The sequence below is a fragment of the Oncorhynchus masou genome, chromosome 16 (genome assembly GCF_036934945.1).
Source record: "Oncorhynchus masou masou isolate Uvic2021 chromosome 16, UVic_Omas_1.1, whole genome shotgun sequence".
Taxonomy (NCBI): Eukaryota; Metazoa; Chordata; class Actinopteri; order Salmoniformes; family Salmonidae; genus Oncorhynchus; species Oncorhynchus masou.
In genome coordinates, this window is record NC_088227.1 from 18,047,453 (window position 1) to 18,061,079 (window position 13,627).

Below are 13,627 nucleotides of genomic sequence, written 5' to 3' on the forward strand. Positions count from 1 at the left end.
CCTCTTTCCATACTGTATTTAATTTATTTATTTTTGCTCCTTTGCACCCCATTAATTTTATTTCTACTTTGCACATTCTTCCATTGCAAATCTACCATTCCAGTGTTTTACTTGCTATATTGTATTTACTTTGCCACCATGGCCTTTTTTTGCCTTTACCTCCCTTATCTCACCTCGTATATAGACTTGTTTCTACTGTATTATTGACTGTATATTTGTTTTACTCCATGTGTAACTGTGTCGTTGTGTGTCGAACTGCTTTGCTTTATCTTGGCCAGGTCGCAATTGTAAATGAGAACTTGTTCTCAACTTGCCTACCTGGTTAAATAAAGGTAAAATAAATAAAAATGTCACGTCAGAGCTTCTCAAAGTCAGGGGGCGTGGTCAACAGTGCGCACCGCAACTCTGCTGTCACATCAAAACTGGATTGATACTTGGTTTTAATGCAGACCTTAGATCTGAATCCAGCTTCACACAGATATGAGCTGGCGAAGGGTACCATGGGTTTTAACGCTCTGTGGGGGGAGGCAGGGTATTATTCCCTTTGAGTCAGGAACCAAAAGTCCTCTGTAGTGACCCGTGAAACCATTGTCTACAGCATTCAGTCACATGACAGCTTGAGAGGCCCCACTTGACTTTGCGCTTGAATCGGAATGATTCATCGGTCAAGTTGCGGCCTTTTCCCACGCATCTAAGGGCTCTCTATGGTGGAATTGTATATTTTAGATTTCAATACAAAAACAAATCTTAGATTTTGAAGGTTAACCACATTACAATGATTTTGAGATACATTTCTTTATACAAAATGTGTTTTTTGGACCCCACATGGGTTTGCGACCCCTAGTTTGGGAACTGCTGCCTTAACAGTTTTGTTCCTACCAGTGACACGACAGTCCACAGGGGCAGGGATGCATGCCAGGGCTGTGGAAAACTCAAATAAGACATCGTGTGTGACGAGTGTGGACGAGCTGAGCTCCTCTCGGACCAGTTTCAGAGTGCCGAGGTGGGCGTCCTGGTCACAAACAAAACTAATGGTGAAGGTGTCCCTGGTGCCTGGGGGGGGAGAGGGAGGAAACAAGTTAGTGCTCAGACTAAAACATTCATAACCTGACTTTAGTGTCACAACATGCATTTCGTTCAGACTTCCATATTCCAGCAATGCTAATGGAGCCCCCAGGGTTAGCCCTTAGTGAGTGATGATGGTTGGATCCATTGAATGTACCTGTAGGCTTGTTCATGTCTCCTTTGTATGTGAGTGTGAGCAGGCCATCAGTAGAGTACTGTAGAGATCTCTCCACTCCCACAGGACCAACAACCAGGCCATTGTCCAGCTCACACCCAGCTACAGGCTTCCCCTGGTCCTTCCCACACTCTGCCACCTCGCCACAGATATTCACCTGGGGGGAAAGCCCGGGGAAATGGATTGGAAAATGCACATTATTCACAATTTCTGCTATTACCTGAGGCCACAACACTGAGAGTGCTTGACTGTGACTTACCACAAAGGTTTTCCCATTGCCTTCAGCCTTGTAGCCAGTCTTGGAGGCCAGAGGAAGCAGATTGAACTCAAAGCCAGTGTTGGGATCCCTCACAGAGCAGGTCTGCCATACAATAGAACGATCAAGAAAAATGATTGATGAGACCTCGGCCAATCTAAAACAGGTCTTTACAAACATCATGCGCCCATTTCAGGGGAAATGGAAAGAGAGCCTGTGACGCAACGTCCGCTTTTGGCCGTAACAAAGCGAAACTCCATCTTAACTCCTCCACGTTTACTGGATTGGTTGAACAGTGAAGAGAACCTCCTCCGACAGTTACTAGAAAGAAACCCCACTCAGGCATTTCTTTTACACCTGCTATGTTAGGTTAGACATCATGACAAACACTATAATGCATCCAGTTGATGTGGAATGTAACAGCTCACCATGTTCTGGTCGTCAGCAGTACTGATGGCACAAGCTGCCCCGGTCTCCCACATGAAGTTGGCAGTACAGTTCCCATAATTGAGGAAACGAGGGCCGGACGACTGCAAATACAGAAAAAGACAGGCACGTCGCAGTGTTACAATCCTAGGCAGACATAATGACATAAAAGATTCAACTAAATCTGATTTCTTTTTGACACAGGGCCCCAAAAAAAAAAAAAATATGCCATTCCACTTACCACAAATCCTCTGGAGCAGACCAGGTGGATACGTGTGGTGTAGGTGAGTTTCAGGCCGTCTGAGATGCACTCGGAGCCGTCTGAGTACTCCAGCAGCAGGCGATCCTTCTCCTCGATCGCTGGACCTCTCTTAGCCAGGCCCATATTACTGACAGACACTGTTTCAGACAGAATGCCCTGATGACAACAACACAGAGAAAGTCCAGTCACATCGAGCTACAGTCCAGTACTAAGACAGACCCACAGTGGATGGCTACCAGAACCAGAAGAGGGATACTACCAACCTTACCTTCAATTTATATCAACAACTAAAATTGTAATAATTTTTTAGGAATAGTCTCAGAACCTTTTAAATACTGTTTATTAATGAGCTATTGTCAGAAATTGTGAAACTGACATTCCATGACCCAAACAGTGTTTAGCACACATCCGAGTGTGTGAAACTCATCCTACAGGATATCCCACAGCTCTGACACTAACCTGCTGAGGCTGGTATTTCATCTGGCAGACAGAGGCTTGGCGGTCACAGCCCTGCACAGCATTCAGAGGACGACACACATTGATGTAGTACTTCCTCAGGTTGTTAGGGTCAGACAGGTCCATGGCCTGCCAGTTCCTCCCTCCACTAGACCGGGAGAGACTGGGAGAGAGGACAGAGAGGAGGGTTACACACATTATTCCTCAAATATTATTTCATGTCTGCCTTCTACGGACTTAACTAGGACTGGGAGTTTTTCCATGACCTGACCAGTACAAATTCTAAGCCGTAGTCATTGACCACGTTTACATGCACACAGTATTCCGAACAGTAACTCATATCCCGCTTAAGGTTTTATTCGGGATAAGCGGTTTACATGCACCTTTGATATCCCACTCACGAGTATCCCTGTATTCATGAATAAACAGAATGTTCCTCATTTAAGTTCATATGGATTAAATGGAACAGAAACTGAAACATTTCAGGGAACAGGAGTGGAGAAAATGTGAATGCACATATAACGTGTTATCTTTGACACTTATGCAAGCAGACAGTATTTCAAAACACATCAAATATGCAGCCAAGATAAGACTTCAGGTTATCAGTAAAGTGTTTCGTTTTCTCAGCTTTTCACTTCCATAAAACCGGTCAAACTGTTGACATTTGGACATTTTGCACAGGAACAATCTGTTTTGGAGTTGTTGCATTCCCTTAATGAAACAGACCAGTGTCAACTAGATCACGAATATATTCATTTTTTCAATGTAAGACGTTATTCTGGTGAACACATCTTTATTTAGTCTTCTGGGGGAACAAGTTATGACAGAAGAGAAGCTGCATATATCTAACAAACTATACTGCCCTACCAAGCAAAAAGGCAGTAACTGCTCATACAGTGCCTTGCGAAAGTATTCTTTAGTAGTGGTTTCTTTGCAGCAATTTGACCACAAAGGCCTGATTTCACGCAGATTCCTCAGAACAGTTGATGTTGAGATATACAGTGCCTTGCGAAAGTATTCGGCCCCCTTGAACTTTGCCGACCTTTTGCCACATTTCAGGCTTCAAACACAAAGATATAAAACTGTATTTTTTGTGAAGAATCAACAACAAGTGAGACACAATCATGAAGTGGAACGACATTTATTGGATATTTCAAACTTTTTTAACAAATCAAAAACTGAAAAAATGGGCGTGCAAATTTTTTTCTTTTTTCAGTTTTTGATTTGTTAAAAAAGTTTGAAATATCCAATAAATGTCGTTCCACTTCATGATTGTGTCTCACTTGTTGTTGATTCTTCACAAAAAATACAGTTTTATATCTTTGTGTTTGCGAAAGTATTCGGCCCCCTTGAACTTTGAGACCTTTTGCCACATTTCAGGCTTCAAACATAAAGATATAAAACTGTATTTTTTTGTGAAGAATCAACAACAAGTGGGACACAATCATGAAGTGGAACGACATTTATTGGATATTTCAAACTTTTTTAACAAATCAAAAACTGAAAAATTGGGCATGCAAAATTATTCAGCCCCTTTACTTTCAGTGCAGCAAACTCTCTCCAGAAGTTCAGTGAGGATCTCTGAATGATCCAATGTTGACCTAAATGACTAATGATGATAAATACAATCCATCTGTGTGTAATCAAGTCTCTATATAAATGCACCTGCACTGTGATAGTCTCAAAGGTCCATTAAAAGCGTAGAGAGCATCATAAAGAACAAGGAACACACCAGGCAGGTCCGAGATACTGTTGTGAAGAAGTTTAAAGCCGGATTTGGATACAAAAAGATTTTCCAAGCTTTAAACATCCCAAGGAGCACTGTGCAAGCGATAATATTGAAATGGAAGGAGTATCAGACCACTGCAAATCTACCAAGACCTTGCCATCCCTCTAAACTTTCAGCTCATACAAGGAGAAGACTGATCAGAGATGCAGCCAAGAGGCCCATGATCACTCTGGATGAACTGCAGAGATCTACAGCTGAGGTGGGAGACTCTGTCCATAGGACAACAATCAGTCGTATATTGCACAAATCTGGCCTTTATGGAAGAGTGGCAAGAAGAAAGCCATTTCTTAAAGATATCCATAAAAAGTGTCGTTTAAAGTTTGCCACAAGCCACCTGGGAGACACACCAAACATGTGGAAGAAGGTGCTCTGGTCAGATGAAACCAAAATTGAACTTTTTGGCAACAATGCAAAACGTTATGTTTGGCGTAAAAGCAACACAGCTCATCACCCTGACCACATCATCCCCACTGTCAAACATGGTGGTGGCAGCATCATGGTTTGGGCCTGCTTTTCTTCATCAGGGACAGGGAAGATGGTTAAAATTGATGGGAAGATGGATGGAGCCAAATACTGGACCATTCTGGAAGAAAACCTGATGGAGTCTGCAAAAGACCTGAGACTGGGACGGAGATTTGTCTTCCAACAAGACAATGATCCAAAACATAAAGCAAAATCTACAATGGAATGGTTCAAAAATAAACATATCCAGGTGTTAGAATGGCCAAGTCAAAGTCCAGACCTGAATCCAATCGAGAATCTGTGGAAAGAACTGAAAACTGCTGTTCACAAATGCTCTCCATCCAACCTCATTGAGCTCGAGCTGTTTTGCAAGGAGGAATGGGAAAAAATTTCAGTCTCTCGATGTGCAAAACTGATAGAGACATACCCCAAGCGACTTACAGCTGTAATCGCAGCAAAAGGTGGCGCTACAAAGTATTAACTTAAGGGGGCTGAATAATTTTGCACACCCAATTTTTCAGTTTTTGATTTGTTAAAAAAGTTTGAAATATCCAATAAATGTCGTTCCACTTCATGATTGTGTCCCACTTGTTGTTGATTCTTTACAAAAAAATACAGTTTTATATCTTTATGTTTGAAACCTGAAATGTGGCAAAAGGTCGCAAAGTTCAAGGGGGCCGAATACTTTCGCAAGGCACTGTAGTGGGGAACTGAGAAAAATGGCTTTTATTTACCTTGGTTTCACATTCACTTTATGCAGTTACTGTTAACATAACCCCCATTTTCTCCAAAACACAATACGAGGGAGGATACTTGTCCACGTGATTAAGCATGTATTTAATGTAGCAAAAATTACTAACTAATTTTCGACCAAATGAGCAGTTACTGCCTTTTTGCTTGGTAGGACAGTATAGTTGACAAACAAATGGCCTACCAAAAGTAGGAAAACATAATATGGCCTACCAAATGTCGGAAAGTACAAGAAGAAACGTTCCTAAATCCAAGGGGAAAGTAGCCAGTAGGCTATACGGTCCAGTACGGAGTATGAGAAAAGTATATTATTATGGTGGATATGCAGTAACTGCGCAAGTAGCCTACTTTAAGTTATTTGTTTGACAATCAGATTAAAACATCACACAACACCCACACTATGCAAAACAGAGCCTGTTCAGACGGCGAAAAACAAGATGTTTACATGCCACAGTATCCCGTTTAAGATAGCATATCCCAGGCATCTTATCCAGGTTTCTCATAACCAGGATACAAGCTTTTTCGGGTTACTGTAAATGGGATATGATGATTATATGCGTCAACTCAAAAACAGAATACTTGAGTAACCCGAATAATAACGGGATATTAGTGTGCATGTAAAACGTGGTTACTGTCTATACCTGGAGTTTTTCCAGATCAAGCTTTATGGTTCGGGAAGATTCCCGGCTCTAGTCATAACATATCCTTGTGCAGGGGTCTCACCTGGACAGGTCATACTGGTCCAGTGTATTGGGGTCTGTCACCACACACTCATGTGGCCTCTCTGGGCAGGCGTAGGATGTATACCACCTGAAGTTATAGGTGTACTTGTCCTCAACCTGTGAGGATCAATATGGTTATGAAAGTGGTATATTCATGGTAAATGATTTTACAGTTTAATCACCGCATAAGTGAACCATACGAGGAGCTACTTATTAGAGATTGGATGAGCTCTGTCAGCAGCACATGGCAGGAACCAATCAGTACCTGGAACTCAGGCTTGCCGGCGCCGGCCTCTCGGTCACAGAGGAATGAGATCATGGTGGAGCGCAGTGTGTGCTGCACGTTGTTGTACCGAGAGCCGTTGCTGTAGGACAGCTTGATCATCCCGTCATAGTAGGACAGCTGAGAGTTAAACTCCCCCAGGCTCCATGAGTTCGAGCCACTGTAGCAGACAGACACACCGAACAGAAGAACAGAAGCTAAAACATTAAGTCCACCTCAAACATTCGTCAGAACTCTAAAGCACATGTACAAAGCCCAGATACAAGCTTTTCCTACTACTGTTAGTGGGCATGTCCCCCTCCTCTATATTCATAAAGATTTATTTAGTATGATAAAACATGCCTCTGGTCCACCTGACAGGCCCCGGCTTTCAGAGGGCATTTGGCTGCAGTGACAGAGCCACAGACATTAATGAAATAGTCATAATCTCCGTTGGACATATTGTAAAAGCCTCCTCCGGGTTTAGACAAGGGGGACAGGTCAAATGAGAATCCTGTAGAGAGAAGACAAAAGAGAGTGAGTGGTATTATTGCATTAAACAGCCAATAGTGTATCATATCACCATCGCTGGTAGGCATCTGGGTCCACTGGGTCCGTGACCTACCAGCTAGGGGTCTTCCACCTTGCAGTTGTCCCCGACTGTCCTGGACATAACACAGGCTGCAGCCGTGTACCACTCAAACTCATACACACAGCCATCACTGGACATGTGCCGCATGATGGGAGCACTCTCTAGATCACCTGGAGAGGACAGGAGGGTTGGGGGGGGGGGAATACACAACGAAAGTTAGGAGGAGTTGAACAAGTAGACTGAACGCTAGCTAGCTCCACTTTCAGGCACTTCCTTGTTCACTTTCAACTCTGCAGCTAACTTACAAGTCTATCGAACACTCACCTGGCTTGCATTTCAGAATCATGATGCTCTTCACTTTCATGTTCTTCCTACATTCATCTCCCTCTGTGTAGACCAGGCGTATGTCGTTGCTGTCATTTCTTTTTGTCGGGGAGGTCAGGAATTTGCCCAAGCTGACAACTTTGTCTTTTCCTAAAAGAGAGGATTGAATACATGTTAAGGACAACAAATATCTTTGTTTCTCAGATTTGATAGAACGCGTTGTATAGATTAGCATCTCAGAGTAGGAGAACTGATCGGGTCCCCCTGTTCTTTCATCATTTAAATGGCTAAACTGATCCTAGATCAGCACTCCAACTCTGAGATGCTTTATGAAAACAGACCCAGATCTTCTCCAGACTTACCCACGGCGCAGATGGCAGCGTCCTCGGGGCATGTACTGGTGGCCCCCTGCTGGAGGACTTTGTGACACACATTGACGTAGAAGCGCATTTTGTCTGACTTGGAGGCGTTGGCGTCCACAGCCTCCCAGTTCTGGGCCGACTCAGACTCTGAAAGACAAATAACACCACGTACAGAATGTTACGTGGTGTAACCTCCATATTTAAATGTGTTGGGCTCGGATCACTTTCACTTCAAGTGTAAAATTGGAAGTCAGGTCCTGGGCATTTACATTCATAAATAATGATGTTCAACACAACATTTCAGTACTATTCAACTTTTCCCCTGATTCCTTGAGATGGATGAAATCATACCTTGAAGGCAGAACTCAGTGTGTCAGAGTGAGCAATGAGCTGTCGCCCTATCGTAGCTATGATGTGGGCGTGCCCCAAGGGTCAATACTGGGGCCCCTCCTGTTCAGCCTGTACATTAATGATCTGCCTTCTGTCTGTACTGGGTCTGAAGTTCAAATGTATGCAGATGATACAGTGATATATGTGCATGCAAAGAGCAAACAACAAGCTGCACAAGAACTCACTACTGTAATAGTCCAGGTTACAAAGTGGCTCAGTGACTCGTGTTTGCATCTCAATGTGAAAAAAACTGTTTGCATGTTCTTCACAAAGGGGGCAACAGATGCTACTGAGCCAGATGTCTATGTGTCAGGGGAGAAGCTCCAGGTGGTATCCGATTTTAAGTACCTTGGCATCATACTTGATTCCAACCTCTCTTTTAAAAAGCATGTGAAAAAGGTAATTCAAATAACTAAATTCAACCTAGCTAATTTCCGATTTATACGAAATTGTTTGACTACAGAGGTAGCAAAACTGTACTTCAACTCTATGATACTCCCCCACTTAACATACTGCTTGACTAGTTGGGCCCAAGCTTGCTGTACAACATTAAAACCTATTCAGTCTGTCTACAAACAGGCTCTCAAAGTGCTTGATAGGAAGCCCAATAGCCATCATCAGTGTCACATCCTTAGAAAGCATGAGCTCTTGAGTTGGGAAAATCTTGTGCAATACACCGACGCATGTCTTGTATTCAAGATCCTTAATGGCCTGGCTCCCCCTCCACTCAATATTTTTGTTAAACAGAAAACCCAGACATATGGCAGCAGATCCACAAGGTCTGCCATGAGAGGTGACTGTATAGTTCCCCTAAGGAAAAGCACCTTTAGTAAATCTGCATTCTCTGTGAGAGCTTCCCATGTCTGGAATACACTGCCATCAGACACACATAACTGCACCACATATCACACTTTCACAAAATGCTTGAAGACATGGCTAATGGTCAATCAGATTTGTGAACATGGTCCCTAGCTGTGTGTTGCCGCTTTCCATGTTGTCTGTTGTCTGTAGCTTGTGAGGTGTGGAAACACTTTGTTGCTTTTATGAATTTTGTCTTGCTGCTTTTTGCTCTATGTTGCTCTGTCTGTATACTACGTCTTGCTTGTCCTATGTTGCTATGTCTTGCTTGTTCTATGTTGCTATTGTCTATATTGTAATTGTTTTTAATAACCTGCCCAGGGACTGCGGTTGAAAATTAGCCGGCTGGCTAAAACCGGCACTTTTACTGAAACGTTGATTAATGTGCACTGTCCCTGTAAAAATAAAAATAAACTCAAACTCAAACTATGTCTGCTACAGCCCATGCAACATCTCTCTGTGAATAGAGATTAACCAGGACTCCATCTTACCAGGGTAGCGTGTTAAGGGGGACAGGTCATAGTGTTTATACTGGCTGACCCTGCAGAGTAGATCCTCCTCCTCCTTCTCGACACAGGCGGAAGCCGTCTGCCAGTCAAAGTAATAGGTGCAGTCTGTTTCACCAGCGAACACAGGCGAGCCTCTGCCGTCGTTTCCTGTGAATCACACAAATGAGGAAATGAGGAAGAGGAATAATGAGAATGTGATGGACAAGACTTAGGCGAGTGACCTCTACGGAAGAAAGTATTGTTCATTTACAAAAGGGCCTTGTTGTTTTCTCCTTAGGCATGCTATGGGTTATGCTCACCCGCTGTTTTGTTGCACTCAAAGTTGATGATGGTCATGCGCTGAAAGCCAGAGCTGCACCTGCTCCCATCTGGATAGATCAGTGTCAGGTCGCCATCGGAGTACCTGGGATAGAGCGAAACAAAACGTTGAGTAATGTTCCAAATTACAAAGAGAAGGAGAGACAAGCTGAGATGGCGAGAGATGAAGAGGAAATATGTATTCCTATTAAAACAACCTTAGTGTTTGATTGTGGTATCTCCCAGCTATCTTTTTGCTTTGATCTCCCGTTGCTTTGACTTGGCAAGCGGACACATAGTGCGGGTCGCCACCACACTCTCCTGCCTTGATTTCCCCGCACACATTCAGGTAGTAGAAATAGTTGTCCTTCCCATCGCTGCTCTTGGCCTCAGCCATATAGGGGTCGTCTGTAGCTACACACACAGAACGTGACACAATGATATTAGTTACGTGTATCTCAACACGTTATCATTCACTGTTAGAGGAACTGGCTTCAACTGTGAATTGAATTAGTCAGTGAGAATTAGAATTAGATGATTATGCATAGCATCAAATGTTTCGCAAAGCCTGTGTGTGGGGCTGGGCGGACTCACAGCCAAGGGTGAGGTGGGTGAGGTCTATGTTGATGTCGTGCTGCTTGCTGGTCAGGGTGCAGTTGTGACTCTCTAGGTAGTCTCTGTGGCAGGCATACTCTGTCACCCACTCTACCTCATACCTGCAGTTGGACTTGGCTGTCATCTTGGGGTCAGTACCCTGCAATGACAAGGTCAAAGGTCACACACACAATCAAAATTAAGGAGATATTGTACTTTAATACGTGTAGGTTGACATGTGGAGCATACTTCTATTTGATGAATTACCACTATTCTATGTGTTAATTCTGTAGTATGGTTTGACCAATGGATGATCCCATGGGTCAGACACCCAGGTCTCTCTTACCTCCTGCCTGCGTGAGGGGCAGATGAAGGTGATGGTGACAGCAGGGGTGTGGCCGCTGCAGAAGTCCGGCGTGCTGTCCGGGGCTTCCTCGTATCGCAGCCTCAATCTGGCACGGTGAGAAAAAGAGAGAAATCAGCCATTCAGAAAGGCAACGCAGCTCTGGGGCAGGTCGATAACCGGTCAGCATGAAGGTCGCACAGCAATTATCAAGCTTGAGGTACGCTAGAGACAGAGGATGCTAGCTAGCGGTTAGCATGGTCTTTGTGCGTGGACAGGTTAGCATTAGCATGGCTATACCTGTCACTGGATTCCAGCTCTAGCTGGGTGGTGGGTAGGCCCATGCTGAAGGAGCCCTTGCTGGTGGTCAAGCAGGCAGCAGAGCCCGCGGGGCAGAGGCTCCCTGGACGGTCTGGGGAGGAAGCAGAGCCATTTTTGTCACAATACGAAGCAATAAGAAAAACCACTGGCACAAACATCTTCAATTAATCACAAGATAATTACTACTATTAAAGAAACTTACTTAGGCTTCTGCATATGTTAATATAAAAGTGAACTTCATCATCGGAGTCATCCACCAGGTAACCATCTGTGAGTTTGATGAGTGGGTTCAGATCATGCTTTTTCCCATCCGTGTCAAAGACATAGCAGGGGACCTAGACAGAGTTAAAAGGGTAGAATTACAACATGACAGGAAGAGTTTCCGATGTGTTTTGGCACATACTGTAACTGAAGTCCAATATAATAGTGGAATGAGTTCATATTTAAATGAAAACACATTTCTTAATTATTTTTTTCTCTCTACAGGTAGCCTAGTGGTTAGAGCATTGGGCCAGTAACTGAAAGGTTGCTAGATTGAATCCCCGAACTGACAAGGTAAAAATATGTCGTTCTTCCCCTGAACAAGGCAGTTAACCCATTGTTAACCCAGGCTGTCATTGTAAATAAGAATGTGTTCTTAACCAACTTGCCTAGTTAAATCAAGGTTCAATAATAAATAAAAATACACAAGAGACAGCGAGTGACATTTCCACAGTGGAGAATGTGCCAGTCACAGACTCACCTCCCCCCACACATGGAGACCACTGCGGCCTCACACACTGCCACGCGCGCGTGCCTACATTCAAACCACTAAGAGGTGACACACACATCCTGTTGTGTCCGCTGCACTTCACTATTCAGACATACCTCTTTATCGGGCTTGTATTTATTATTTTTGCAGGCTGCATATGTTCTCCATTCAAAGTAATGAACACACTGGGCCACAGTTACAAACTCTGGTGTTCCCTGAGGGGGGGAGGGGGGTAAGAGCAAAAACATAGTTTTAGTTGACATATGACATGACAGTTAGTTTCATCTCCTCTCTGCTTCAATACATGTAGTGACTTCCTTGTATGTCATCACTAGAGGAACTGGGCTACCATAAAACTGTTTTTGTTCTGTTGCAAAGCTACCATTCCAGCTATGATCACTGTCAATACTGCAATCACATGGTTACACACCACTGCTTATCAATAAGCAGGCCAGGTATTCATTCTAAAGATATTACATCACTGTATGCTATTTAATATCATGTTTCATTCACGCTTCTGTTTGTAGAGAGAACTTAAATATGTTCAATAAAAAGAGACCACCACAGTGTTTGTTGTTTCATTTCACCACCAGACTGACAAAGAACAGACATGCTTTGCGGTAAAATCCTTCTCAACCTAAACCCACAAGTGTGATCTGACAGGAAATTAACAAGCAGCCTTCAATACGTATTATTTCCATGACTACTCTTCATTTGTAATGACAGGTGCGACTGGATGACTTTACCATTGTCTTCCCACACTGGAGACTGATGCTGCTCTGGACATTAGTCCCACTACTGCCTGGGCACTTCTCAGTGCTGTTGAAATCTATCACGCTGCTCTCAGTCGCCTTCTTCAAGGACAGATCACCTGGAAATAGAAGTGGATGAGTGAGAAACGCATGCCTCTTTAAACATGCAAACGCTAAAAGATTATTGTTGAAGGATTTATTTCAGTCGGCTATACTGAACAGTGCACTACCTACAAAACAAACAGTTCACCAAAACCCAGAACTTTCCCAGTGGTTTCTAGCGGATGATTAATATAGATTTCAACTGAATCTGAAGCCTCCACCAACTCCCACAGTCCCTACAGTGGTGGGGTCAAAGCATTACGGCACAGGGTCAGGGAGGTTAAGTAGCCGAGGACATTTTTTCTGCCGAGCTGTCTGGCTGTGTACAGCCCTGAGAGATAAATAGCATGGGAATATGACCCATTGGACAACACTGCCTATCTCTGTCTGGTCTGCCAACAGCCCGGCCCCTGGGCAGGCTCCATACATACAGTTCAACTCCAACTGGAGAGAGAACAGAGCAGAGAGAACAAACTTTATGACCAGTTCTAACCAGTTATTCCCCTCTAACCACATTGGCTGGACCTTCTGTTTCCCAGGGGCAGAATACAGCAAGGACTAACTGCTTTTCACGGCAGAAAACTCCTTCTCAGAGATAAGTGATGAGGTTTAGGGTGCAGCACCAACTGCAAAGCTGTAGGTAACCATCGCTAGTCTATTTAAACATGTTCTGCCGCTTGTCCCAGATAGTACTGAATAAACAGACGCCACTATTAGCTTTTATTGATTGTACTGTAATTTGATTGCAGTGACTGTATCCACCTCTGTGTTATTGAACACGGTCACACTCACAAGTTCCATTGTAAT

At 43.6% G+C, this 13,627-nt stretch overlaps 1 protein-coding gene across 1 annotated transcript in view; it reads right to left on the reverse strand.

The window, feature by feature from the left end:
* The window catches only part of LOC135557580 (cation-independent mannose-6-phosphate receptor-like), a 41,988-nt gene that overhangs the window by 22,391 nt on the left and 5,970 nt on the right, over window positions 1-13,627 (reverse strand). Inside the window, 21 exon segments of the mRNA XM_064990990.1 lie at window positions 880-1,053; window positions 1,223-1,397; window positions 1,500-1,601; window positions 1,925-2,026; window positions 2,164-2,340; window positions 2,644-2,803; window positions 6,365-6,480; window positions 6,629-6,806; window positions 6,989-7,139; window positions 7,247-7,387; window positions 7,542-7,691; window positions 7,904-8,050; window positions 9,643-9,807; window positions 9,960-10,063; window positions 10,176-10,371; window positions 10,552-10,711; window positions 10,898-11,003; window positions 11,195-11,306; window positions 11,418-11,550; window positions 12,083-12,181; window positions 12,713-12,837. Coding sequence (XP_064847062.1) covers window positions 880-1,053; window positions 1,223-1,397; window positions 1,500-1,601; window positions 1,925-2,026; window positions 2,164-2,340; window positions 2,644-2,803; window positions 6,365-6,480; window positions 6,629-6,806; window positions 6,989-7,139; window positions 7,247-7,387; window positions 7,542-7,691; window positions 7,904-8,050; window positions 9,643-9,807; window positions 9,960-10,063; window positions 10,176-10,371; window positions 10,552-10,711; window positions 10,898-11,003; window positions 11,195-11,306; window positions 11,418-11,550; window positions 12,083-12,181; window positions 12,713-12,837 — 2,973 coding nt within the window.